This window comes from Leucoraja erinacea, chromosome 19 (genome assembly GCF_028641065.1).
Source record: "Leucoraja erinacea ecotype New England chromosome 19, Leri_hhj_1, whole genome shotgun sequence".
Classification (NCBI taxonomy): Eukaryota; Metazoa; Chordata; class Chondrichthyes; order Rajiformes; family Rajidae; genus Leucoraja; species Leucoraja erinaceus.
In genome coordinates, this window is record NC_073395.1 from 33,281,332 (window position 1) to 33,308,684 (window position 27,353).

At 39.9% G+C, this 27,353-nt stretch overlaps 1 protein-coding gene across 1 annotated transcript; it reads right to left on the reverse strand.

Moving 5' to 3' along the window:
* On the reverse strand, positions 1-26,923 carry wif1 (wnt inhibitory factor 1). The gene is made up of 10 exons (XM_055650788.1): positions 26,590-26,923; positions 25,724-25,863; positions 18,405-18,513; positions 14,368-14,508; positions 12,779-12,874; positions 9,743-9,838; positions 6,958-7,053; positions 3,571-3,666; positions 1,849-1,944; positions 1-1,155 (listed from the first exon to the last, which is right to left on the reverse strand). Exons 1-10 carry the CDS (start codon positions 26,906-26,908, stop codon positions 1,034-1,036), a joined length of 1,311 nt encoding a protein of 436 aa, XP_055506763.1. The 5' UTR covers positions 26,909-26,923; the 3' UTR covers positions 1-1,033.
* Between the last annotated feature and the right edge of the window lie 430 nt (positions 26,924-27,353).

Consider the following 27,353-nt stretch of genomic DNA (forward strand, 5'->3'; position numbering starts at 1 on the left):
TCACATTGCATCATGTTATTTAATACTTTTGCTGAATCCGCATTTTAAAAACACAATTCCATGAATTACAAAGCCTTTATTTTTTATGCAGTTGTATATAGCATTCTTAAAAATTGCCATGAAAATTAAACTTCTAGCATTTGCAAATGAAAAACATTAAGCATACAATAAAATTTAAAGAATTTGTTTTAAGATGGACTGTTAATAACGATACTCAGGAAAAAATGCACTAATGCCAATGCATACACTCCATCAATAGAATCATTTTGGGGCTGTTTTTCTATAACTATTCAGACAAAAATATGTCTTATATTTTAATGTGATGGCTTTAAACTAAGAGATTTCAGTACACATATCAGTCTTTTATTACTTCAAACAAATTGCAAAATTATTTGCAGGAATTATATCAGAAAGTGAACAGCATAGACATGGGATTTCATTTGTTTGCATTGAACCCTGCATAACTGTAAAATAGGTCATTTTATTGGAAGATTTACAGCAAAGAAGCAACTAACACTGCCCCACAATAACCTGCAATTTAATCTGCAGCTGAGGGTTCAATGCTGATGTAAATCTAGGAATTTCTGTCTACAGTATTTAAATCATTCAATATGTATTTTGCTTTCATGTGTATATACATATTTAAATATAATAAACTGACTTCCCTCGTTGGCTGGTATGCCATTCCTCCAACAAGTACTAGATGCTGTGTATAAATAATTCTTCTTTGATATTTATTGTTGCATGAAATATAACTATTGTGTAAAAAAGGTTTATTAATTTAAATTCATGATGCATACATATTAAAATAACTGGGCTAAAATTACTTAATAACTCTGCTATAATGCAAAAGATAAAAAGGATATTCTCAAGTAGTTAGAGGGTTACTCCAACACTATCGTTGTTCCCAAGATAACATGGCAAAGCAGACAAGTGGTTTTTCCATTACAGACTTTGTTTTTGAACTTGGTACACAGCTGGGTTAGTGGAGTTGTAAACTGTATATACAGTAAAAGGTTTCAGATGTTACCCTTTACCAAATGTAATTAGAGTCGGGTGGTATGTGACTCTCAACATTCTCCTTGGGTAAAATCGGATGCTGTTTGTGCTTGAAGCCCGCTGACCTCAGGGTCTTCATTAGACTGGCTCCATATCCTTTTAAAAAAAAAACAAGAAATATTGCAAACAACTGATTGATACATCTCCAGCATCTGATTTTGGAATAGTTGCAAGGCAGAGCCGGTGAAAGAATCCTCTTACAGTAAACAGCAGGAATATGTCAACAATCTGTGCTAAACTGTCAGGATTTCAAAAGATGTGTTCTGCATTCAATTTACAGCAATTAGCCACACTCTGCATTTAATGATTAATTGATGTTCCGCTGAAATTAGGTTTGTAAGGGAAACCGAATACAGCATTAAAGCATGAACTTCATTCGGCTGGTGATTTATTGACTGGATACATCTCTGTTAAATCCAGACAAAGAACTACAGTAGGACTTCAGAGAAACGTCTCAGGGGACTCTCCACCTCAGAGGCTTGTGGATGCTCCCGCATCAAGTATATTTGACAGATTGATATGTTTTATGATACTTGGGAGATATGGGAATAGGGTGGAAAATAAACAAGGAGCAAGATTGGTCTCGATTCTGTGGAATGGCAGAGCCAGCACAAAGGGCTCTATTGTCTACTCCTGTCTCCATTTCTTTTGTAATAATTAGTTAAAAGATATCAAATTGCCTTGGATTTAATACACTCTTAAGATCAAATACATTGCCTGGATTATTTGGCCAAAAATAAGGCTGTGAAAAAGATCAGACCTGCTGCATACCCTTCTGTTCCCACTTACTCTTGTTACAATGTCGTCCGTGCCAGCCTTCCCTGCATTCACATTTGTTGGGCTCAATGCAGGATCCATGTGCTCCACAGTGAGGTTCACAAACAGCTGCAAAATAGTAAAGCATGAAATTATAATTTTTCTCTTTTTCACAGGGTTTAAAATACACTCAGTCTCTCCAAATATATTGAGCCTTTTAAAGTTCTGGATAATATGGTTATAAACCTTTGGTCTGGCAAATGCATACATTTTTTAAATTCTAAACAAAGAATCCACTCATCTTCATCTCTCTAATTAATACTGTTAGCTTTTTAGGCAGAAGTTAAGATACCAATATTTTACTTCGCTTATAACAGGCGAACTTTAAAAAAAAGTAATCTGTGGCAAATTATAATTTGGACTTGAATGTTTAATATTTGCATTATTAATGCATCAATTAATACATCATTCATTCTTATTTAGATTAGAGCCATAGTTCATTCCTGTTAACTTTGCCCTCTCTCCTTCTCCCTTCCTGAATGGTTTGGCTCCTTGCTCCTTTCAAAATTACTTCAGTAACACAGTTATGAAGCGTGCATGAGATCACATGAGGCTGGTTATTTACTCCATTAATTTATTTTGTTTTCTAAAAGATACTGATTTTTTGATGAAGTAATTCAGACAAAAGGCAGTAGTTGCACCAGCACAATAGAGCAAAATTGCAATAAATTAATTCTCATCTTTCACAACACCAGTTCCAGGCCTGCTCTGCTGGCCCGATGCGTTTACTCAGCACAGAAGACATTGGAAATTAAAAATAAAAACAGGAAATGCTGGAAACACCCAGCATGTCAGGCAGCATCTGCAATAAGAGAAGCAATCAACGTTTCATTTCATTAACTAAGTGTTAACAGCATTTTCAATATTTATTGATCCACACAAGATATTGTTTCACAATGACAGCAAACCCTTCAGAATCTCTAATATCCTTCCTATCCATGTTATCCTGGCAATATTATTTGAATGGAATGAAACTCCGGCTGGTTAGTAACAGAATGGGAAACTACTTGACCACCTTTCCTCCTAAGCAATAAATGCGACTATCTAAAAATATGGGGAAAAGTAATTGTATCCAGCTAGCACCATTTAATTAATCACTTAATCAATATCAAAGTGGCCAAAGGGATTCTTCATCAGAAAAATGGAGTACATAATATTAAATGAGCAGACCCTTTTACACGGAAATTAGTTCTCTTTTCAACCGGCTTCAATTTGCTTATTATTCCCTCAGTTCCAAATTAGTTCAGAAACCCACCAAAGTATTTGTGTGAGTTTCAACAACGAGGCAGGTTATTTACACCATCACTTTAAATTCTCTTTTCTAAAGATACTGCATTTGTTGGAAGCCACAGAATGTGTTGTAAGTGCAACATATTTCACAATTCAGTGCTATGTGAAATCAATTCCAGGTTCACCTCTGATGTCAAGGAATTCTTAACCTTGATCTGTATGGCCACGATGCAAGTTTCAGATACCAATGTATTCCAAAAACAAATATGGTTTATTCATGCTGAAACAATTGGAGAATTAAAAACCAAAATGTTCAGAAAGTTAAATTTCACTTTGACTATAAAATTAGCTAAATACTGGGAAGGCCGTAACCAAATATTTTATTTGCTTTTGAGCATTCTTTCAATAAAACCGAGCACATGACAATCATGGCCCTCTACTTACATTTAGGAGGAAGATACTTACGCTTAGAACACAGGTCACCTTGGTAACCTTTAATGCATTTGCATTTGTTTCTCCCAGTGCATTTCCCTCCGTTTCTGCAGGGCTGTCGACATTTACCTAAACAGAAATTTCCACACATGAGTTCATATTCCTAACGAACCAACAGTCTTCAGCCACTCCATGAACAAACGTTACACCAAGGTATAACTAAACATAAATCAGTTTGAAAAATATTTTCAATACAGGATGCTATATTGAATGTTCCAGAATTTGAAATATATTTCACACAATAGCTCCAGGATGAAGCAACTGGATGACTTAAGGACTTGCTCAAAAATCCATCAAACACTTTTTTGTTATTTTAACCCAGCATCAATCAGTGGATCTGTTCAGTGGACTTACTGTCTAGAGAAGTGGCAACTCTTTGAAAAATCAATCACAGAACAAGGCTAACACATTGGCAATGCTAATTTATTGCCCACTGCTGGCAAAGGACAGCAGATCTATTAATTTAAAGAACTTTAGTGAAACAAAGTGATATTCATGACTTCCCATGTAGACTGTCACAAATATATTTTTTGTCAATCCAGATCAATTTAATAGTTTAAATTCCCCAGCTGCCAACTTAGGCCTCTGGGTCAAAGTTATAAAGCACACCACCTTTAACACAGCAGAACAAGGTGCAAATTACTTCAACTAAAATAAAAGCAGGCAGTACATATTGCTGGCAATTTGAGCATTGGAAAGGTCAAAGTCATGGTTAAGGTACATTAAGACGGGAGAAACTTTAGTCTCCAAGGTCATGAAGGGAACCGAGACAGTTGCCTGCTTTCAAAGGAGGTGACAATTCAGTGTTCAGCAGCTTATTAAGGGAGGGTATGGCAACAGCTTACTAGACATGTGTAAACAGGAGAGAATATTGAAACTGGTGCAATGGGGTTGGGTGCAAGACCGGGTGGTGTTGTGGGTTATTGTCATTGCGTTAATGGGAGAGCAGATCGATTATGTATGGGAAATGATGTGTAGCACGAGAAAAGGAGCGGCCTGCTTTATGAATTTCAGTGATGAAAACATCGATTGAATCCATGTCCATAACATTATTGTGGGAGGTTAGCGATTTCCACTGCCTTTTCTGTGATCTTCTTGCCTGCAGCTGGAAGCAGCTTAGTCTCGTCCTAGGCAAGAAGACAGGCGATCAGACAGCACTGCAATTGTTACATAATGAGAGCCAACCGGTGCAGAGAGCTAAACTGCATGCCCCTCATACACTGCACATTCCATAAAGGCGCAGCATGTAAATGAGGAGTAAGAGAGCGAGAGCGAGAGCGGGCTTACACAGGTGGAGGTTGAAAGAAATTGTAATCATCTATGGGTGGCCGAGGATTCCCAAGAGCAATGGTTTACGGTGCAATGAATTGGCATGTAGCAAGACCTTAATTGTGAATCAGAGGATTCAATTGTTGAATTAGCGGTTGGAAAATGTCAGTGTACATGAACTTTTGTCAAACAAGAGTCGAAGCAAAAGATAGAAAGAAATAAGAAACTGCTGGCAGATTAGAAGGTAGAGTAAGGGGACATGGCTAGTGCTGTAGAGATGGAAGGGTGAAAATTTGTGGGCTAACTTTACAATAGAGTTAGCATGCACAATTCTATTAGGAAATTGACTACAATGAACATGTACAGTGCATATGACAGATAATGAATTTTATCTTCTGATGCTGAACAAGGTGATGTATGAAGAGACGATATTATGGGGCATGGAACGTAGAACCACTCTAATATGATGCATAGTCAGCTGATGATGCAAATGTCAATATCTAAAAGAAGGAACCAAGGTGGGAGGCTTGCCTAGGATAGTCATGGGTTCATTGAATATAAACCCATAGGTGGGAAATGGACATTGCAAACAAATTTGATGGAATGGAGGATCCCTAAAGCCCTGTCCCACGGTACGAGTTTATTCCAAGAGCTCTCCCGAGTTTAAAAAAAAAATCAAACTCGTGGTAAGCACGGAGAATGAACGTAGCGGGTACGTTGGAGCTCATGGACGTCTCTTCGCGCTAACGGCAGGTACTCGGGAAGACTTACTAACGGCAGGTAATCACGGGAAGACTCGTGAAGATTTTTCAACATGTTGAAAAATGTCCACGAGAGCCTCGAGTACCGACGAGTGGCGATTACCGTAAATCTCCGAGTTCGAATCAGGGCAAATGAGGGAGAAATCTTGGAATGAACTCGTACCGTGGGACAGGGCTTTAAGGCTGGAGATGGGAAGGAATGAAAACTCCCAGTAGAAATTCAGGTGCAGGGAGACTCCAAAACAAATTAGCAGAGTAACAGCTACAAACCTGGAGAAAGCCTTGTGGGATTGTGCACTCTGCCTTGGAATGACTGGGCAATGTTAAAATGTTAAAAATCTGAACAAAAATGGGTGATGATTTTAAAAGGCTGTAAAGTCTTGATCTGGAGGCACAGTATACAAAGTAAATAAATGCTTGCTTAAACTTAAAAATTGATTAATGAAACATTTTATCTTGGTAAATTCTACATAAAAAGCACAAGTTTCTTAAATTGTCTTGAACTTCAAGATATTGATCAATGAAACTTCAAGGTTTCAATCAAATGATCATGTTAATTACTGAAAGATGAAAAAAATTACAATATTGCTAAGAAGTGATACCACATTTCTATACAATCTATTATTTTTTTTTTAAGTATGTAGAGATGAAAGGGGGAGCAGAGAGTTGCAGAATTGAGAAGAGGGAGCAGGAAGTCTATGCAGAGATTTTTTTTAAACTAAGTATTTTTAAATTTAAGGCATTGATTTACTCAGGAGGCAGTGTAGGTTCTGCTGTAATGGAGAACAAATTTAATGGGACTTTGTGAGTTAGAAGCCAGTCAAAAGAGTTTTGGATAATATCAAGTTAAAAAGGGGCCTATCGGAAATGGAAATGTGTGGAATAGCGATCTCTGGAGGTAATGAAGGGGCAGAATTAAGCAGAAAGTTGTTGTGCTAAACATAGCCTTGGTTAGACTGTTTTATAAAAAGGACAGAAAGCAATTAGAGAGGGTGAAAAAATGACAAGTATGGTACCAGAAATAGGCTCGGTTTTCCTTTGCGTGATGGGCAAAGCCAGTGATGCATGCAGTGGAATGTTTTATGAAAGATTTGGGAAGAGTATAGACTATTTGTGCTTCAGGTGAAGAGCTGAACTAGGAGCAGTCAGTATACAATCATCACCCAGAATTTGACTATGGAATTGAAAAGACATTTATCCATTGAAGGAGAACAATTTGGAACTCGCTACCATGCAAAGTGACTGACACACCTGGTGTGCATGCATTTAAACAGAGGATAAACAAGTACATGGGGGAGAAGGGAACTGAGGAATAAAGGTTGATACTAACTGTTTTCACACAGATCCCCTTCAAATCCTGGAGGGCAGATGCATTTGTTTGGATGGAAACAGGTCCCACCATTGTAACAGGTTGAGGTACAGTTTGCTGAAATAAAATGATATTAAGAGTAAGATGTATGATTTAATTCTTAAGGCAAAGTTTTACAACCGAGAAAAAAATAAAATCAATTTTCAGAAGGCCGAAACCCAAATTCGACCCCAACATGCTTTTAAGTTATGTACCGACTGAACCAGATGGGTGCTGTTGGGTTGGGTTGGGTTGGACAGCTAGGTTCCAGATTGATGTCCAGAGGAAAGGTCTCAACTTGAAACATTGATGGTTAATTTCCCTCTACGATGCTGCTTGACCCACTGAGTTCCTCCTGCGCTGTTTTTTCTTCGTCTCTAGATTTCAGTGTCAGCAGTCTTTTGTGTCTCTTATTTTAAGTATTTGTTTTATAAAGGTTCAGCTCTTCAATGCATGAAAATTATTCCCAATAGCTTTGATATAACTAATGGGCTATGGCAAGGAAAAGCAAAAGGCAAGTTCACCACTCCAAAACCTATTCCTCTCTGCCCAAGTATGTGCATGTTCTCAAATAACTCTTTTGGGCTGCCAATTGTAAAATGTATTGTCCACTTTCTTTTCGGCCTAAATTGGAGAACGCTCTTTTACATTGACTGAAATTCCATTTTGCACAAATTTGCGCTCTTAATTATTTACAATGCTATTTTAGATACTTGGTTTCAATCCCCTCTTCCTAGTGGAATGCCACTGGGCATATTTGCCAATTATTTCAACAGAAGATAGACACAAAAGCTCAGTCTGAAGAAGGGTCTCGACCCAAAACGTCACCCATTCCTTCTCTCCGAGTTACTCCAGCTTTTTTCGTTTATCTTCAGTTTAAACCAGCATCTGCAGTTCCTTCCTACACTATTGTTCCAACAGTCTGTCCACCCGTTGCACGGTCAATTTCTGAACCAGGTCAATGAACACCCTTTAATATCAAGAATTTCAAACTTAGCCTTTTGAAGAACTTCACCAAATACCTCCCGGAGATGCATATAAATAATAACAATGAACATTGCTCTGTACAGCACTTTAACAGTCCCTCAAATAATCGTGTTTGTGGGAATTACCTATTCTATTATCCATGTTGGCTCTCTTTGATCAACTGAAACAGTTCTGAGTATTTTGGTCACTGTCCTTGATCAAAGGTGAGCAATCTCTGATGACAGATGCAGGTTTCTTTCCATGCTTTTTTTTTTTTTTTTTTTTTTACAGTTTTTGTTAAAGTGTTTGCAATTTTTGTAGTACTCTTCCCACATCAGGACCTCTAGTAGCATTTCTATCTATCTACGGTTTTTCCTTCAGTTTCTTCTTGTTATCCAACTCTGTAAGGTTGCTTTTTAGCATCTGGAGATATTGCCGCTGGGAGTTATAAATTGGTGTTTATCATTGTAAATATCTCCAAGAAGATTTGACCATTTGGCTGAGTGTTTGCATTGAAGTCGGCCTCATTCACATGGAGAATTCTTGCGGCCATCTTCCTCCTCTTTTGAACATTTCAATAAATTTGCTCACATTTTCACTGCTATTAGATTAACATGTACACACGAGTCCGCTAACTAAATCTGCCTCATTGCTCAATTCCAAATTTTATTCACGTCCTACTTCCTCAGAAGTAAACAGTACAGACACAATCCAAGAATGTGCTACTTTCCAGCCAACAACTGCTTCCCTTATCCCAGTCCATATGAAAGTTAATATTCCCATGTTAAAACTATTTTAATTTTACTACATGTTTGTCTACAAACTTAATAAAATGAGGAAATACGATAAGCAACACATTTTACTTTTAACAAACTCCAAAAAGCATAGAGTACCATCTTAATTGAAACTTGCTGGGCTTCTCCAGCACACAAGTTTTATGCCAAGTCCTCTTTCTGACTCTAATCTAGGCCGGCGCTACTGACTTTAAATCTCCACTCCCTGCATCAGCTCTGTTGCAGCAGCTGCCAACTTTAAATTGGGAGTCACGTCTGGAACTGGGAGCAGGAGGGAAGGTTGGTACTTAAGTGTCAGAGTGCTGGAAGAACTGAGTAACTATTGGAATGCAATGCCTTTTCAAATAGATTTAAGCGTCACTTTTCCTCCGGTGACTATTCATCAGATTGTCAGTGCATGACATTAGTGTTAAAACTTGACCTGATGATGTTCACTGATTGCTTGACAGAAGTGTTCTGCTCTCCAGCAGAACAGCCCTAGTGGTGTAATGGATAAGGCACTGGTTTCCTAAGCCAGAGTTTGTGGGTTCAAGTCTCATCTGGGGCTGATAAAGAACTTTCCTTCTGGATCATGTAGCGGATGCCAGAGTGAGAAGGAAGGTTGGGCAGTTGTCCTTCAACCAGCTGAATGTCCCCTTCTTTATCAGGTGGCATGGTGGCGCAGTGGTAGAGTTGCTGCCTTTACAGTGACAGAGACTCAGGCTCGATCCTGAGATCTACAGGTCTGTACGGAGTTTGTACGCTCTCCCCATGACCCTTGCGTGGGATTTTTCCAGGATCTCCAGTTTCATCCCACACTCCAAATGTTAATTGGCTTGGCATAGATGTAAATTGGCCGTAGTGTGTGTAGGGTAGTGTTAATGTGCGGGGATCACTGGTCAGTGTGGCCTCGGTGGGCCGAAAGGCCCGTTTCCGTGCTGTATCTCTAAACTAAACTCAAAGCTAATTATGAGTATACGTACACACAAAAAATAGCGCCCAACTAAAGGTGGATGGTCATCTCTTACCTTTATCACAATTAATACCAAAGTATCCAGGAGGACAGATGCACAATCCTGGACTGACACACAGTCCTCCATTCAGACATCTGGGGACGCACAGAGCTAACAGAATGAAGCAGATAGGAAGGTTAAATGTATTTATGCAAGTTGGAGACTAGCATGCCCTCAAGCCCTTTCATTACTTGATTATATGTTCTTGTCAAAAACTTTATTTTAAAGACATATACATCCCCACACATCTTGTGCCCCCCAACATAATTCTGAAATCATTTAAGAGATGTTAAACCGCGGTCCCATCTGTTCTTTCAGCTGAGACACAAAGATTCCATGTCTCTATTTTCCAGGCCAGAGAGCTATCTCCAGTGTCCTGGACAATAGTTATCCTCGCCCAATCTTACTCAAACTGATTACAACACTGCTCGGCGTTGGAGTTTGATGTGTGAAAATTGGCTGCTCCGTTCCTTCCATTGCAACAGTATTGACTTTTCACAAAAAAAAACAACACTTAATTGATTATCCTTGAAGATCCTTGGGTTATTCCAAATGATGAAAGCTTCTATACAAATACCAATTATTTTACTAACTGAGGCAGCAAGTAAATTGTTCCCTGGATCTTGCCAACAATAAGTGGGCTTCAGAGCCAAAAGTGTCTTGAAAATGGACTCGATGTGATACCTTTCCAAAGAAAGAACCTGTAGCAGCCATAATATGCCTGACCTTTAGCTGTCTGCGCACATTCTTGCCAAGTGAGCAGCAGCCAACTCCACATGGAATTGTTCACATTACAGCAGGAAATTTGTCAATTGTGTTCACCTGAATCATATTTGGTCTTCCCATGTTTATCTAGCTCAAAGCCAGACAAGTAGGACAGTTTATGTTAATCCTCTTACTTGATCCAACGCATACACATCAAGTTGAATCTCCATTTTATTTCTCATCCCTCCCCTCCCTGCCCAGCCCCTGCCAACCACCAACCACCACCCTTCGCCAGCAGAAGTTAAACGGCAGTGTTCCCGATTTATAATGTCCAGATCTACGATCTGTAAAATTAAGCCCAGTCCGTTTTCAATCTGTACATCTAAAAGTAAAAATTGAAAGGATTGCTATTTCATATACTTGCACAATGTTCCCTGCTGCATAAGGCAGAAACCCAAGACAGAAAACAAAAGAAACAGGAAAGAGCATATTAGTTGTTAGTATTTGCTCCAGCATTCAGTGAAATCACGGCTGACGTTTTACACACTTAACCTGCACAAACACCCTGCGTTCCCTTAAAATATACTGCTCTTTTTCCATGGGACTGTGAAACTTCCAGAGTCTTGCTGGGTTCTGAAGATTTACTGCTCTATGGGTGAAGACATTTCTTATCTGCTGTGACCCCCATCACTGAACGGCATTACAGATGGTATCAGATTTCACTGTTGTGCTTAAGAGATTTTTAGACAGACCTTAAACAGGCAAGACATAAGGAGTCTAAAGAAGGGCTTCGGCCCGATACGTTGCCTATTTCCTTTGCTCCTTAGATGCTGCTGCACCCGCTGAGTTTCTCCAGCACTTTTGTCTACCTCCGATTTTCCAGCATCTGCAGTCCCTTCTTAAACACTTATGAGGAACTTGTTTGAATAGAGGCAAATGGGATTAGTCAACAAAAAGATTACATTGACACGGTAGATCAAAGGGCCAATTTCTGTAGTATATGACTTTATATTTTGTGATTAGAACCCATGGTTCAAGAGGCCAGTCAGGAAACTATCAACTCCACTTCTGAGCTATGTAGCAATCTTGACCTGTGAGCTGATCAGAGGTTTGAAAAGTCAGGTTCTTTAAAACTTGTGCAGGATTTGGTGGAGTTCCACCTGTGGCTCCAGAAGCACATGTTCGACATAGATGAGTTAGTGCTTCACCTTCCCATTTTACACTCCAATGTGCTTGTTAGCTGGATAGAGCAAACATGTCCAAAGAACGTGGATGGTCCTTCATATGCCACCCAGGCTTGAAAAGATCCCATGACTAGTCCTCCTTTTTCATCAGTTCAAGATGCTGCCAGGGGTTAGGTCGCTGGAAGGAGCTGAACATTTTACATATCTTATATCTAGACCAACACTTTCTATCGGGAGCACTGCCATCATAGTAAGGATGAGGGAGAGGCGATGGGAGGCAAGCAAGGGAAGGGATATTCCATCTGAAATGCCCACATTATTACAAATGAGTAAATTAATGCAAAATATTCAATTATTGGGCTTTGTGCATTAATACCAAAAAAATGATAGAGAATATGATGATCAAAGTGAAAATAATAGACAAAATAAATTCTATGCATTAATTCAAATTATCAGAATTTCAAAATTAAATTTGCACAACATTTAAACTTTGCAAACATTTTTCTTTGAGTGAATGTTTTTTTTTTTTAAGGAATATGGATGAGAACAAAGCCTATCAATGTAATCAATATTGTTTCCTTGAGGACAGCTGTATATATCTGTGAATTGTTCCAATCTGAAAGAACTGGTTAAGTGCCTAAAGCTACCAAGACAGTTATCCAGTTGCCCACTGTTCATTCAAAGTAGTAGGGCTGCTTATTTTTCCTTACAGGATATTGCTGGAATTGAAATATTTTCTTAACATAATATTACATTTTAATCCCCTCTTTTGGCTTACAAAATAGCTGAAATAGTTTCAGTTTAATTTGTTTATTTCTTTCCCCCAGTTTATTCTCCACCTCCTTTAATCTTCTCACTTCTAGAAGCATTCTACATCACATCCTTGCCAAGAGGCCAAACAATACAGCTCTGTGACGGCTGCTAGAAAGTGTGCAAAAGCTGCCAGGTGATCTTGCTTGCCAACTTTGCCTGCCTTCCCTGGGTAGCTTGAAGCAACAACTCAAAGGGAAAAAAGCTCACTGTCTCAGTGAACAGAAAGCAGCTACAGAACCGATCAATCTTTGACAGGTACCAAAAAAAAATAAATCTTTATTCATCTTTTTACAGAGTTTAAGAAAACAGTTCAATGACAGGCCGTTAGCTGGTTTTTTCTCAACGTTACCTTTTTCACAATGCGGTCCATAGAATCCATCAGGGCACTCACAAACCTGCCTCTCTGTGCAGTAGCCTCCATTGCGACATCCCCCTGGGCATTTGGCTTTGCACAAAATAAGGTTGCAAATATTAAATGCCTTATGCTGATATGATTTTTCATATCATTTATATGTTATATTTATACAACACTTCTGAGCAATCATTCTATAATTTGTCTACACAGATTTAATTAGGTTGCATTTTTCCCAGAACTTACAGCCAGACAAGAAAGCCCTCTGCGCTTAAAACACGGTTTCATCATTTGCAGTTCTTTCTATTCCACCCTGTGTATTTGGGCTGCATTACCAGAGGTTTAATTTTTAATTTGTAGTACCAGCCTATTATTAACATATGCAGACTGTGTTTAACAGTTCCCTGTTCAAAACATCCATAATTAACACAAATTCCAATTCAGTAAGAATGCCAACCATCCCATAACGAGAAAGCTTCACATTTCCGAGGGACATTGTGGGGAACAATAATCAGGAAAAGCCAGATTCAATTTTATCCACTGTTATCCAACACTGTAAAGGTAAAGACACAGCACTTTGGATAAACATATTTAAAGAGGGGCCTCACATTCTTCTTGCGGCAGTCCTACAAGCATGCTCAAAGAAGTGGGTTAAATCAGGAAATTGGGGAACTGCAATGGGGTCAGATGGGTGGAGTAGCATGTCCCATTTTAATTACTCACCTCACCTCCAACTATCTGCGTGGTGGAGTTTGGATTAGACCCCAAGTTTCAGTGAGAATCCTCAATTTACAGTAAATATTCAAAACCACAAAGGTAGACAAAAATGCTGGAGAAACTCAGCTAGTGAGGCAGCATCTATGGAGCGAAGGAATAGGTGACGTTTCGGGTCGAGACCTTTCTTCAGACATCAAAACTACAATGTTATCAAAATCAGGTCATTAATTGTTAAAACAGGTGCCAGTGTAATGATGCTCAGGTTAAGGGCCTGTCCCACTTGGGCGTCATTTGCGCGTCATGCAGATGGCGCACGAAGATTTTGTACATCCCAAAATCATGGGGCGCCGTGCGCGGTCGCACATCAATGCCTACGTCACCCGCACCATGCGCTCATAATGTGCACCATGCGCGCATCACGTGCACGTCACGTGCATCGTAACTCGTAAATGATGTTGCTTAAATGACATGCAAATGACGCGCAAGTGGGACAGGCCCTTTACATTCCACTTTGAAGAACTTAGTGCCAATGATGAATGATTTTTTACAACTTTCATCAAGTGGAATATTTTTACGTAGACAAATTTCTAGCAAGTTTATTTTATCATTAGTATAATTTTTAATTTTACACTAATCCATATTTGAAAAGTAGAAACAGGGAACTGCAGTTGCTGGTTTACATCTAAAAGGAGAAAAGTGCTAGAGTAACTCAGCGGGTCAGGCAGCATCTCTGGAGAAAACAGATAGGTGTTGTTTCAGATTGGGATCCTTCTTCAGACTGATTAAGATTTAAATCTAATTGTTTTGGTTTGTGAATGATATGGGCACAGGACAGGCAAAAACAGCATGATAGGAAAAGATCTGCTTACCTCTTTGGCAAGTTTTGAAGAATATTGCATTGTGAGGGGTTCGAAGTACAACATTTCCTTCAGCATCCATAATAACCACAGTGACTTCAAAAGCTGCTACCCCATCCTGGCCACCAAGACAAGGAAATCCAATCTGCACAACTAAATTATCACAACGGCAAAATAAGAAGAAATTACAAAACAATTCAGCATGTGAAAATCTTAACATTACTTGATATTCAAATATTTAGAATATGTAATAATATGAGGATGCAATGTGTAGGGAGGAACTGCAGATGCTGGTTTACACTGAAGATAGACACAAAATGCTGGAAGAACTCAGCGGGACAGGCAGCATCTCTGGAGGGAAGAAATCACCCATTCCATCTCTCCAGAGATGCTGTCTGTCTTGCTGAGTTACTCCAGCATTTAACGAGGATACAAACTCATCAGTCCTCATACCTTTGTTAATACACTACACTCCCACACTACAATGGTTACATTCTTAGAAAAGAGTCCATATCATTATTTTCTGTAACAAATGTTGACAACATTTGTTGCTTCTCTTACATTTGTGCTTATTTAGTTAAGTGGGACGACAGATGGCGCAATGGGCTAAGTGTTCGGCTGGTTCGAATCCCGCTTGGAGTGCATACTGTCGTTGTGTCCTTGGGGCAAGACACTTCACCCACCTTTGCCTGTGTGTAAATGTAATGTAATTATGTGAAGCACTTTGGGGTCAATGCAAGTCAACTAAAAATGTGCTATATAAATAAGATGATTATTATTATTATTATTAATACTTCTCACATAGAATCTGCAAGAGCAGTTTTTAAATTCTGCAACCCATTTTTTTTTGGTGGGGCATTTAAGAATTCTGTAAGGGTGTATATCTATTACCCAAACTGTGGGAAGATGGGTGTACACTGTATGTACAAACAATTTACCTGAAGCTATACTTGGTTTCAGACTTGTTCAAGGTCCACTCCTGATCCATGGGACTTTGGAGCTATATCTCGTCAAAGGTCAGTAAACACTGAGATGATCTTATAATCGATTTCCATCTCAACTACCATCACCCCATGAGAATAAACATTGTGGTTCTGGGATGTAGATTAGGGCAAAAAGACTGGTTGTCAGACAATGGTGGTGAGGGCTGGAGGAGGGTCCCTCCGTCGCCTGGTTGACACAAGGTGCTTTCAAAAGAGTGAGAGAAACTGTTGCATTTTTAGTAAGTAACCATCCAGACCTCAGTAAAAATAAACCAAGCTGTTCCTCTGCAAAAACAAGCTGCTCCTCAAGAAAAAAATATGCAGAATTGCCTTTCAATACACTTTAGATCTCCATTCATGGATTTCACAGTTATTTGCTTGCCCCGCTTAAGAAATCATGGCCAGAAAACTAGCAATGAGTTCACTAAGGAAATGCAACATTCCTACCGACTCTTAGAAATTCCTTAACCACACAAAGTGAAGAAGGAGCATTTGGGATGGTTTTGAGATCCTTGATCCATGCATCAGGAGCACATCGAAGCCCTCCATAAGCAGCTGAAGGAGCCCACCCATTCTGTGGCAATGTCTGTGTTTAGCACTTTGACCTCGATCAGTTGCCTCAGAACCCATAAAATCACAATGGAAACAAGTTATCCTTGATCGCAGGGGGAGGACAGGCTATTCTACTGAAAAATAACCAGAATAGGGCGACACGGTGGAGTTGCTGCCTTACAGCGCCAGAGACCCGGGTTCGATCCTGACTACGGGTGCTGTCTGCGCAGAGTTTATCCATTCTCCCCGTGACCATGTGGGTTTTCTCTGAGATCTTCGGTTTCCTCCCACACTCCAAAGATGTACAGGTTTGTAGGTTTAAGAAAGAACTGCAGATGTTGGAAAACTCAAAGGTAGACAAAAGTGCTGGAGATACTCAGCGGGTGAGGTAGCATCTATGGAGCGAAGGAATAGGTGAAGCTTCGGGTTGAGACCCTTCTTTAGCCTCACCCGCTGAGTTTCTCCAGGTCTTTTGTCTACCTTTGATTTTTCCAGCATTGCAGTTCTTTCTTAAACCTACAAACCTGTACGTCTTTGGAGTGTGGGTTTGTAGTTTATTGGCTTGGTACAAGTGTAAATAAAATTATCCCTAACGTGTGTAGGATAGTGTTAGTGTGCGGGGATCAATGGTCGGCGCGGACTCGGTAAGCATGCCCTCACAACAGAAGGGAAATCAGGCTGTTCTGTCCATGATCACACATTGCTTTGGCAGCTGATGTTAATTTGCATTATCACTTCAGCTACCTTGCCAAAGAGATTCCATGGCATTAGCAAAACAAAATTTGAAATGAATTCAGCCGATATACAGCATTCAGTCTTACAAAAGGTACAATATTTTAAACGTAAAATATTCTTCTTGGATATTAATTCCTCTTAACAGCTATATCCACGGCAACTATTCAGAAGTAAGCCTGACTTTATTAGCAAACAATCCTGTAAAGCTAATATCTATTTCTGCATTGCATTATACCCAACCTGATTTGTGTTTAACTCTGGATATTATTTAACTACTCCTTGATATTTCAGAAATAAAAAATCAAATTGAAATTCGGTAGTCACATCATTTAAGAAAGAATGAGATGCTGTGCGTAGGACTGGATGAATCACGGAATATGGGGTGGAAACTGGAACATGGCACGACATTTGGATCACGTTAAACTGTAGAGCAGGTCCAATTGGCGGACTGACTTTCATTGTCTATCCTTGCATACTTACCAGGAAACTGCACTGTTGAAGTATTGATATATAATGGCACAAACCTACACAATTATACAAATACACGTCACGCCAGTAAACCAATCTTATTATAAATGTGAGTTTACCAGTATAAAAATGAGGAAGTATCACTTCATTACTGGTTGCTTTGAACTCTATTTCAATTGCTCGGGGCTTAATTTCATAAGCATAGTACATGCATTTGAATAAATTAATTTAGTACTACTAAATTTAAACAAATGTCATCTCATTGTAACACACATTTTAAAAACTGGAACTGCAAAAAAAATGCAGTAATCATTTAATAAAATGCCAAGATTTAATTGTTTTGTTTGTAGCAACAAACAAACTCAAAACTCCCCCCCCCCCCCCCCCCATATCTTGCAATGCCAAATAACACATCCTGCAGGACTTTGCATGTTCACGTGTGTGAATCGGAGCCCAGGTTGGATTTGCAGTGGGATCGTTATATGGAATCCAGGACCAGAAGCAATGCCGCATTTATACTCTCTCACCAGTTGGGGCCAAGAGAGGTGCTCAGCTGCTAAGCAAATCAAATTCACTGCAAACTAGGGGACCAAGCAGTCAGTGTCTTTAACATCCTCCACTTAAACCTTTGCAAGAACAAGAATCTCATGGTATCTGATCTTTTAAATTTAGCAGTGATCGGTTACAGACCAAACCTGGATAACCAACATGTTACATGTCACTATTTTTACAGACGTTCACAAGTCGATTTTGTCCATTAAGTCAGAAAGTTCACACACAAAAACACGATATGGCACCTTATCACAACAGTATTGAAATGAGTGGTATCAAAAGCCCAGAATACTAATAAGAAAGGACAATTACTAAAAGTGAAAAGAGGAAACTAGATCTACCAATCGTAGAAAGACAGGCATAGAGGCATAATGATACAGTGTGGAAACAGGCCCTTTGGCCCAACTAGGCAACATGTCCAAACTACACCAGTCTCACCTGCCTGCGCTTGGTCCATATCCCTCCTAACCTGTCCGATCCATGTATGTACATCAGACTTTTCAATTTAATGCTATTATGAGGGTCTGTATACAAGAATATCTGTAAGAGAGGCATTTGTAACCCTGGCAGGGTCTGCACTTGTTTCACTGTTAATCGTGTTCACAACTGATTACATTTGTACACCTAAAGCACAATAAGAGCTGCCTCCCACAAAGGTTCTTCATTGTGCAAGTGGGCAGGTGGCAGTTCAAAAGTTCAGACATTTAAAAGTAATCCATTCAACGTGGAAAGGAAGTGAGGGACACAAGGTTTACTGACCTGTGGCCTTGTGTGAGATGGTTGCCCGCATTGGAATGTTCACAGTTGGGTCTCCCATCACATCTTTATCCAGTGACCGAAGAGATTGAAACTCATAAAAATACACAGCCTGTAAGGGGCAGTTATAGAAATTGCATTAATCTTCCAACATTTAAATTTACGTCAACTTCCACAAAATAATTCCTTCAGATCAATTCGCTGGAGAGTTTGCCTGCAATTTTCAAATTCGTAAAAGGATCAGAATTGAGTGCTTAAAATGTGCAATGATGCTTGTGAAATTTCAGGTTGCGAATGCCACCTGTTTCTTCATTTAGTTTTGTGATAATATGTAAGTTTGGATCGCAGAGAACCAATCATGAGACTGTCGTGCTTGACAGCGTACTGGCTGAGCATGAAATACCAACCGGGGTGCCACCTATGTTTATCTCAGCATTATTAATATTACTGCTAAAAAACAAAAAATCAGTTGCGTCTCACCTCCGATTGCTATCGCGCAACTCTTGCCAGACTATTACGTGCATACGCTAAAACCATCATGTGTAGAAAGGAACTGCTGATGCTGGTTTACTCCAAAGTTAGGCACAACATCCTGGAGTAACTCAGCGGGACAGGCAGGAGGAAATAAATAAGTGACGTTTCTTCTGGAGAAAATTAGTAGGTGATGTCACTGGAGAAAAGGAGTAACAGCACCTCTTATTTTGCTTGGGCAGCTTACAAACCAGCACTACAGATACCGCTGGGTTGTAAGCTGCACAAACAAAATGCAAAATGCTGTTACTCCTTTTCGCCAGTAACGTCACTATCCATTTTCTCCAGAATGAAACATCGCCCATTTCTTTTCTCCAGAGATGCTGCCTGACCCGCTGAGTTACTCCAGCATTTTGTGCCTTACTATAACCACAATTCACTGTCTATGTTCACATATAACTGTGGTATTTGGTACTGTATCTAAAGCAAGCACGTCAAAGCACTGGACAGGTACCATCCACACTGTCGCCACAGAATCCTTCAAATCCACCGATAGGATAAGTAGAAACCCAGCGTTCTCTTCAAGGCCAATCCAGGCGCTGGCCACACTCCCAAAACTTTGTTCGAAGTTCCATTATGGAACGAGATGACAAGTGGGTAACAAAAATACACCAGGGCTATTCTTCAAATCTCCTTGGAAAGGAATGCAACATACTCAGAGGCTCATGGACTTCCAAAACTGGGGCTGATCAGAATGATGGAACAACAACCAGGAAGACAATGAGAAGCTCTGTTCTTTGTTGGAAGCACACAGAGAGGCCCTGTAGAAATGGTGGAAGCAGCACATTGTCCATCCACCATCCCTCATCCACCCATCTCCACCAGAGGTTGTGTCTGCAGACCAGACTGCTTTAGGTTTGAGGATCATCCATCCCAAGACAATGAATTCTTAAATTTTTAACCAAAATAATAATACTGAAAAGAGTGAAAATAAATCTAATTAAAAGTTGGTTTATACAATATTATAAAATTAACAAGACGGTTTAATTTTAAACCTTTGACGCGAGTTATTGTTCACAGTTTATTACCATCCACAATGTTTATATTAATGCTAATGCAACTTCGACAATTAATTTCAATATGCATTCTAAACTTATAAAACTAGATTGTCCTTTTTAAGGAAAGTAAAAAGATGTTACCAGATATCTGCCATCACCAGTTTTTTGAGGAACGTGATTTTCAATTAAAGTCTATTAATAGTAATTATAGATCATATTTAAGACAAAAAAAAAACTGAATTGTTCTGTGCTGCCGCACACTGGCCATCTGAGAGAATGCACTTTAATTTGCATGGAAAAATCAAACACGATTTGGACAAAGAGTTTAATCACCTTTCACTTCCCCAAAATGGGAATGTCTAATTCTGGGTGGACGCAGGTCTTGGAAGCGCATCTTTCTTGAAAAACAACTCCATTCTTACCCTCAACTTTTCCATGGAGGGAAGGTAGTTTTAAGTCATGTGTGCAGTTTTGGTCTCCTAATTTGAGGAAGGCCATTATTGCTATTGAGGGAGTGTAGCATAGGTTCATAAGGTTAATTCCCGGGATGGCGGGACTGTCATATGATCAAAGAATGGAGGGACTGTATTCACTGGAATTTGGAAGGATGAGAGGGGATCTTATAGAAACATATAAAATTATTAAGGGATTAGACACGCTAGATGCAGGAAACATGTTCCTGATGTTGTGGGAGACCAGAACCATGGGCCACAGTTTAAGAATGAGGGGTAGGCCATTTAGAACTGAGATGAGGAAAAACCTTTTCACACAGAGTTGTGAATTTGTGGCAGTGGAGGCCGATTCACTGGATGGATTCAAAAGAGAGTTAGACAAAGCTCTTAGGACTAGCAGAATCAAGGGGTATGGGGAGAAGGCAGGAACGGGGTACGGATTGTGGATGATGATCATATTGAATGGCTATGCTGTCTTGAAGGGCCAAATGGCCTACCCCTGCGCCTATTGTCTATGTATCTATTGATCAATGGAGCTCTGGTCTCTAGCTCCATCATTGCTGTATTACATCAGAAAATGATTCAACGCACAGAGAAACCACCCAATGGATGTGGCGTCAGCAAAGCAAAGATAGACTCATTAAAATGAAGCAGACAGAATAGGTGGAGGAGCAAAGGAATATTGGAGAGATTGTGGGAGCATGTGCAGAGAAACAATCCAAGGTTGATGATAGAAATGTCTCTAACCTGTTAGCACGATGACACAAAACATTTGTTTAATTTGTTGGGGATGGACACAAAACTGGACAGTCACCTACTGCCCTTTCCCTAAATCTACACTGGATTGCTGTCCGGCACTCCAGTGTCAGATTGAAGTTAAGTGTAGACTAAACATCTGTGAACCAACTGTGTTTTTCAGACAAACCAGCAGCCTCTGATGTTCACTTCCTCTGATCCCAGCCAACAAATTACTGGATCTATCAATTTCACAGTTTGGTGTGGTAGGATCTAAACTCAGGATCTTTGGGCGTTTAACAAACTAAGATGGTAATCCCAAGATCAGAATGGCAGGTCGAGAGACAGAGGGATGGATGGATAGGGTTATAGAGCGGTGTACAGTCAGATTTTGTGGGTCAGAAGGAAGAGATTGTAGTGATAGACAAGCAAACTAACATAAAAAAATTAACATCACAACTAAAAAGGTTGAAGAAAAAATATAGATAAATAACCTACAATTTTAATGTATGAGGTTTTGAAGAAGGGTCTTGATCTGAAATGTCACCCATTCCTTCTCTCCAGATGCTGCCTGTCCTGCTGAGTTACTCCAGCTTTTTGTGTCTATCTAAGTGATTAGGAAAGCCAGCTCTCCAGGAATTACATCAATTTAGATCAATCTCCCACACCGGGAAGACACATGACAGCAGAATTAAAGAAAATGTGTGTGAGTTCCCGCTCCCCCCCCCCCCCCCTCCCTCCCTCCCCCCCCCTCCCTCCTCCCTCCCAATGCCACATACACCTGTTTGGATTAATCTCCATTAGTAATTATAAAAACATTAGAAATGGAGAAAAATGTACCTTTATTAAAGTGAGCAATCACAAATAAGAGACTGAAAATATAGTTGCTTCAGCAAGTGGCGTTAGAAGTTGAAGGGTGGCTGGACAATGTGGCCAAGTGATTTGATTGTCCAAAATAGATCCAGGATTGGAATCAATGACAAGGACCACAATAAAGCCAATTCACACGACATGCTAAAATATTTGAAGAAAAGTCGGACCATCTTCAAAAACAGGGAAATGGGACAAATGGTTCAAAGCAAAGTTATAGTGGACTTGGGTGTGAAAACGTAACATAAAATTAATATTTATTGGATATCTTGCTGTGTTTTTCTTTTTAACAGTGTTGGTCGTTGATATCATAGCAAATATAGGTACATGTACAAGTAAGCCATGTGGCCCTTACTCTCTGCTTCCCCAATCTAGACCATGGAAGATCCTGTTCCTCATCTACCTCAATGCCCAGTCCTTACTGTCCTTGATTCCCTTCTTCACTCTAAACATCTTTTGAACTCTTCATGATCTTCCGTTTCCTCCCACACTCCAAAGACGTACAGATTTGTAGATTAATTGGCTTGGTACAAATGCAATTTATCCCTAGTGCATGTAGGATAGTGTTAATGTGCGGGGATCGCTGGTCGGCGTGGACTCAGTGAGCTGAAGTGCCTGGCTCCGCGCAGTATCTCTAAACTAAACTAAGCCTCATGGACAAGAGGAGCAATGAATGATTAGTAGCAGCATCACTGCAGGCTTTATCAAATTACAAATACCATTACTTTGTTCATAAGTAGATTTATACAATTATACCGGTGAAATTATGTGATCTATGAAACGTATCAAACCTTTCACCCAAAAGTACGCTATCTGCTACTGCTTCACAGATCCAGCAACCCTAGTTCAACACAGGCCTCCGATGCTTTCTGTGGAGTTAGCACGTTCTCTTTGCAAACCCCACCCTCGCTCCCCAGAGATGTGCATGTTTGTAGAATAATTACAAATTGCAACTATCATTTGCTCCCAGCATAGGTGGGTGGTGGGAAAATCACGGGGAGTTGCGCCAGATGGAAGTATGAGATAGAGGTGTCAGGGAAATACATGAGAAAATTGTATTGATGGCCGTTCTGAGAGCTGGCACTGACTCACTGGTTCAAATGAAAAGAAAAAGAACTATAATCTTCCCCATGTAGAAAACATCAAGGAATAATCGCCATGCATCAGTCATTTAGATCGCAAAGCAGACCATTTGAACCCTTATTAATGAGAATATCTTCTGGAAAATAACTTCATACACTTCTTTAAAAAATCATGCACTTTGTAAAGCTGAAATAGGCCATTTTTCATATCTGAAAGTCTCTGATCTTCTGCCCCAAAAGATAGCTTTGAAGTTCAGGATGAATTTCTGTTAATAAGCCAAGTAGCTTTTTTTTTCCCCCTCTCTGATTATAATCATATGGAACAATGATCCATCACTATATTTTTTGGCTGGAAGAGAAACGATACTTTCGGCACAAGTCTTCAGATATTTAAAGTTTACATTTGCAGCAGAATGTAACAGACATTACCTGCATTGTATTACAATAATAAAAGTCACCAATGTCAGTGTGTAACGTGGGAGTGGATGAATGCGATGTTCACAGATGACAATAACCCACCTCGATACCAGGACCACCATCCTTCACTAATGTACTAACCTAATCAAAAAGGTGAAGGCTATAGGTTACTTCTTTTTGCTGTTGGAATTAATAACTCTGAATACTTGCACCATACACCATTTCTTGAACAAAGCCAAGAACTCTTAAAATCTAGGCAGAAACAGAAAAGTAGCCATTGGATGCAACTACTTAGGTTACGACACTGGACACCTGAAAGGAATGTGTGAAAGTTAAAGAAACAACATTTCTCTCGATAGGTGGTTTTGAGTTAAAAAAAAAAAAAATCTGAAAGCAGTACTTTCTGTAACTTCTGCTACAGTAGACATTATATGGAATACAGTAATTATTTCAAGACTGGCTGTTTAACGCTATTCATTTCACACCCAGTAGTTGCAAAATCAAACTTTAAAAAGTTCACCAATTATTGTCTGATGTTGAATGACTTCTTTAGTTTTGGGGGTCATTTGACTGTTTTGTTAATTTCCCGACCCATTTTCTTCATATTACAACTATGTTAATATTTTGCAAACATCCTTAATCCATTGGGAAGGCAGGTGGCAGACAAAACTATAGAGCTTTTTTAAACAGATGGTAATGGATACGTGAGTAATGACAAAAAGCAACACCACCAAGGAATGTACGACCACATGAATCCTAAAATACATGATGCCCTTTAAACATGCATATGGGTGTAATTGCAGTGTTCTGACTGTCGCCAATCCTCTTATTTCCAACAGGGCTATTTTGACTAATGCCAAAGATCACCACTTTCCCTCTTTTTATGGCATGATGCTCTCTACACTGAAGAAATAATGATTTCTTTGCAATTACCAAGATTTTACCAAGTGTTAAGTAGGTGATAAGTAATTGGGTATTATTTTGAGTTCAATACTAAAACCCACAATGCCATTCTTTGATCACCCTTAAACTGAAGACAGTCATAAAGGCTTGACTGCCATATAAACAGTAGCATGCTTAATTGGAATTTTTATTCTTTGCTATTTTATTTTCCTTTTAGAGTGCTTGTTTTTCCTGTTTTGATACCCTACAATGCAGCTACAATGTTTGACACATAAACACCAGGTTTGTGTCGGAATTATGTACAATCACAGTTAAACCAGATGTAGACCACAAGATAACTATCAAACCTTCTTCTGTAGGCAATAAACTCAAATTTGGCAGAAGTCTGAGAAGTTTATCACTTATTTTCTGTTAATAGATGGAACAGATGGTTGCCACGTGCATATTGTACAAAATAAAGTGGCATCTCCTGGTCCCAATGCTTTAATCTTGGTTGGCATGCACAACACTGGGATGCAAAATACCACATTGTAACATGATAAAAATATTAAAGACTTCAAAGCAGCTCATTTTCAACAAGAGCCACTTTCTGCAAAACAAAGCTTACAAACTACAGGCAAAATTCACATCCACCTTCAAGCTCCACTGGATGTATGCCACAAACAAGAGATGTCTTATGTATGGTGAAACCATAGCTGAAAGAGCCAAGTAGTATTGGGATGGGGAAGTGAAAATGATAAAGTTAAATGACAGGCTAAATTACCACCAAATATAAAACACAAGGCAATATGAATACGTTTTAAAAAAATCATATACTGATTTATGTAAGTAACAACATTAAGCGATCTTGCCATTTTTCATTGCATGAAGATAAATCATTTCACAGGTGATGCTCATACTTTGAAATAAACTCTTTATTTGAAGCATCAAATTGTTAGGAATTTTATTTTTGAAGGATTGTAATTATCTATAACAATATGATGAAATCTGTAAATAACTACACCACCGAAAATGCAAGAGAAAAATTAGAGTCAACACTGAGAATAAGCTTCCCATAAAGGTCATGTAACACTGAAGGGAAAACTTTACTGGGGTTTCAAGACTGTCGTTGTACAACTCAACATTAATTATGCATTCGGTCCATTTAAAAAAAAAGAATGCTTTGACATTTGGTGCATAACAAAATCTAATTATTTTCACAGCAACTGACAGCTTAAATTAAAACATAAATGTCCTACCATTGAAAATACAAAAGTTTGCAGGCAAAGCTTTCAGGCATAATGAAGCATTTCATTGAACATCTGTTATGAAATCACGTTGGCTCGGATCCTTACCTGTCCCGTAGCTTGCCAGGTGAAATTGATGGCCTGGATATTGACTGGAATAGCTGGCATTCTCTGCTGTGCTTTCCTGAAATCGTGAGTGAACGGAGCCATTTTACCGTCGGAGACGATAAGAATATCCTCTTCAAAACCTGTAAGGTGGTCAGTTCAAGATGATAAAGGCCCTGTGGCTTCAGTTTGAGGAGTTCCCCCCCCATCAAGTCATATGAAACACCAGATCGTGAAACGTACGCGTCAATTCAATATATTCTCACAAATGTCAACGTGGTCGTTGTTTCGATAATTGAACAGCAAATTCTCGAATTCTTTACTGCCACAGAAAATGTGTTTGATCTGACGTTATTAGGCCATCACCCACTTCACTTTATTAAACAATCGGATGCATAAATCTCTCGCAGAACATTTCATCAAAGTTGCTTAGTCCCAGATGCCCCACATGCATTTATTTTAACCTTTAGCCTGTTGCTGTAATATTCAAATAATCTCAAGTGGGAGTCGGTGGATTTGATTAAGAAACGGGGATAGATGTTGCGAACAACATGCTGCACACGGATAGTGGACGAGAAGATAGTTACCAATAGTCAGTGGAAGGTTGCGCTTGGATAAGCGCCGGAGAGGGTTTGACGCGTGAACCACTATCCATTCATTTAGTATTTGTTCCCTGAGCATTTCAGTGGAGTTAAGTGGTTCCATTCTTAAACTCAGGCTAACCTGCTTCCCGGGACTGTCCTTGACGGAGATGAAATGTATGGTGAAAATGCTTCCAATATACATTCTTCTAATAACCTTAGCCATGCCACTTCCACAGAGGGGTGGGGAGGGGGGAGCCTGCACTGGTCAATGTGGTGCTCACTCACCTATGAGGACTCTGGCTTGTTGAGCATCTATCCACATGTTGAGGCTGCCTTCAGCAGGGCTCGCTTCGCTCAGCAAGATGAGAAGTTTCACCGAAAGGCACAGGTTCACTACCCGCGCCAGTGCCCGGGAGTGCCCCATTCTCACGCCTTCCTCCTTGCAACCCCCGCTTCTCCTTCCCTCCGCGGTGCGGAGCTGGCGATGTGTTGAGATGAGATGAGATGAGGTGCAATCCTTGTCCCGCTTGCCCCAGCTCTGTACTCCGCGGCCACCCGACTCAACGTGACTAAGCGAGGACGAGCGCCCAGCGCGCCCCCGCATGGCGACCGCAGCAGCGGCAGCTCGCGTCCCCGCCTGTCCCAGTCCCAGTCCCAAGTCCCGGAACCAACTGGTAACACAACTCGAGCTTCAAAGAGAGGAGGAGGGGGGTAGGCGTTGAATGTGAGTGTATCTGGTCAAAATCTCCTGCAACAAGCTGCCGTTTTTGTTTTAAAGTGCATTTTCAATGCGGAAAAGCCACGACAAGGTTCAAGGCTGCTGGGAATACTCAGCGGGTTAGGCAGCATTCGTGGAGGGCGGAGCATGGTACATTCAGGTACCTCAGCAGCCTTTCCAGGTGAAACGGGTTGCACCTCTTCAAGCCTCGTCTATGCTCCGTACATGGCCTTTACATCAGCAAGACTAAGCCATCATTTCGCTAAATACTGACACTCTGCAGGTCTAGACCTGATGGATCTCCTGGTTGCTAACTATTTAACTCCTAATA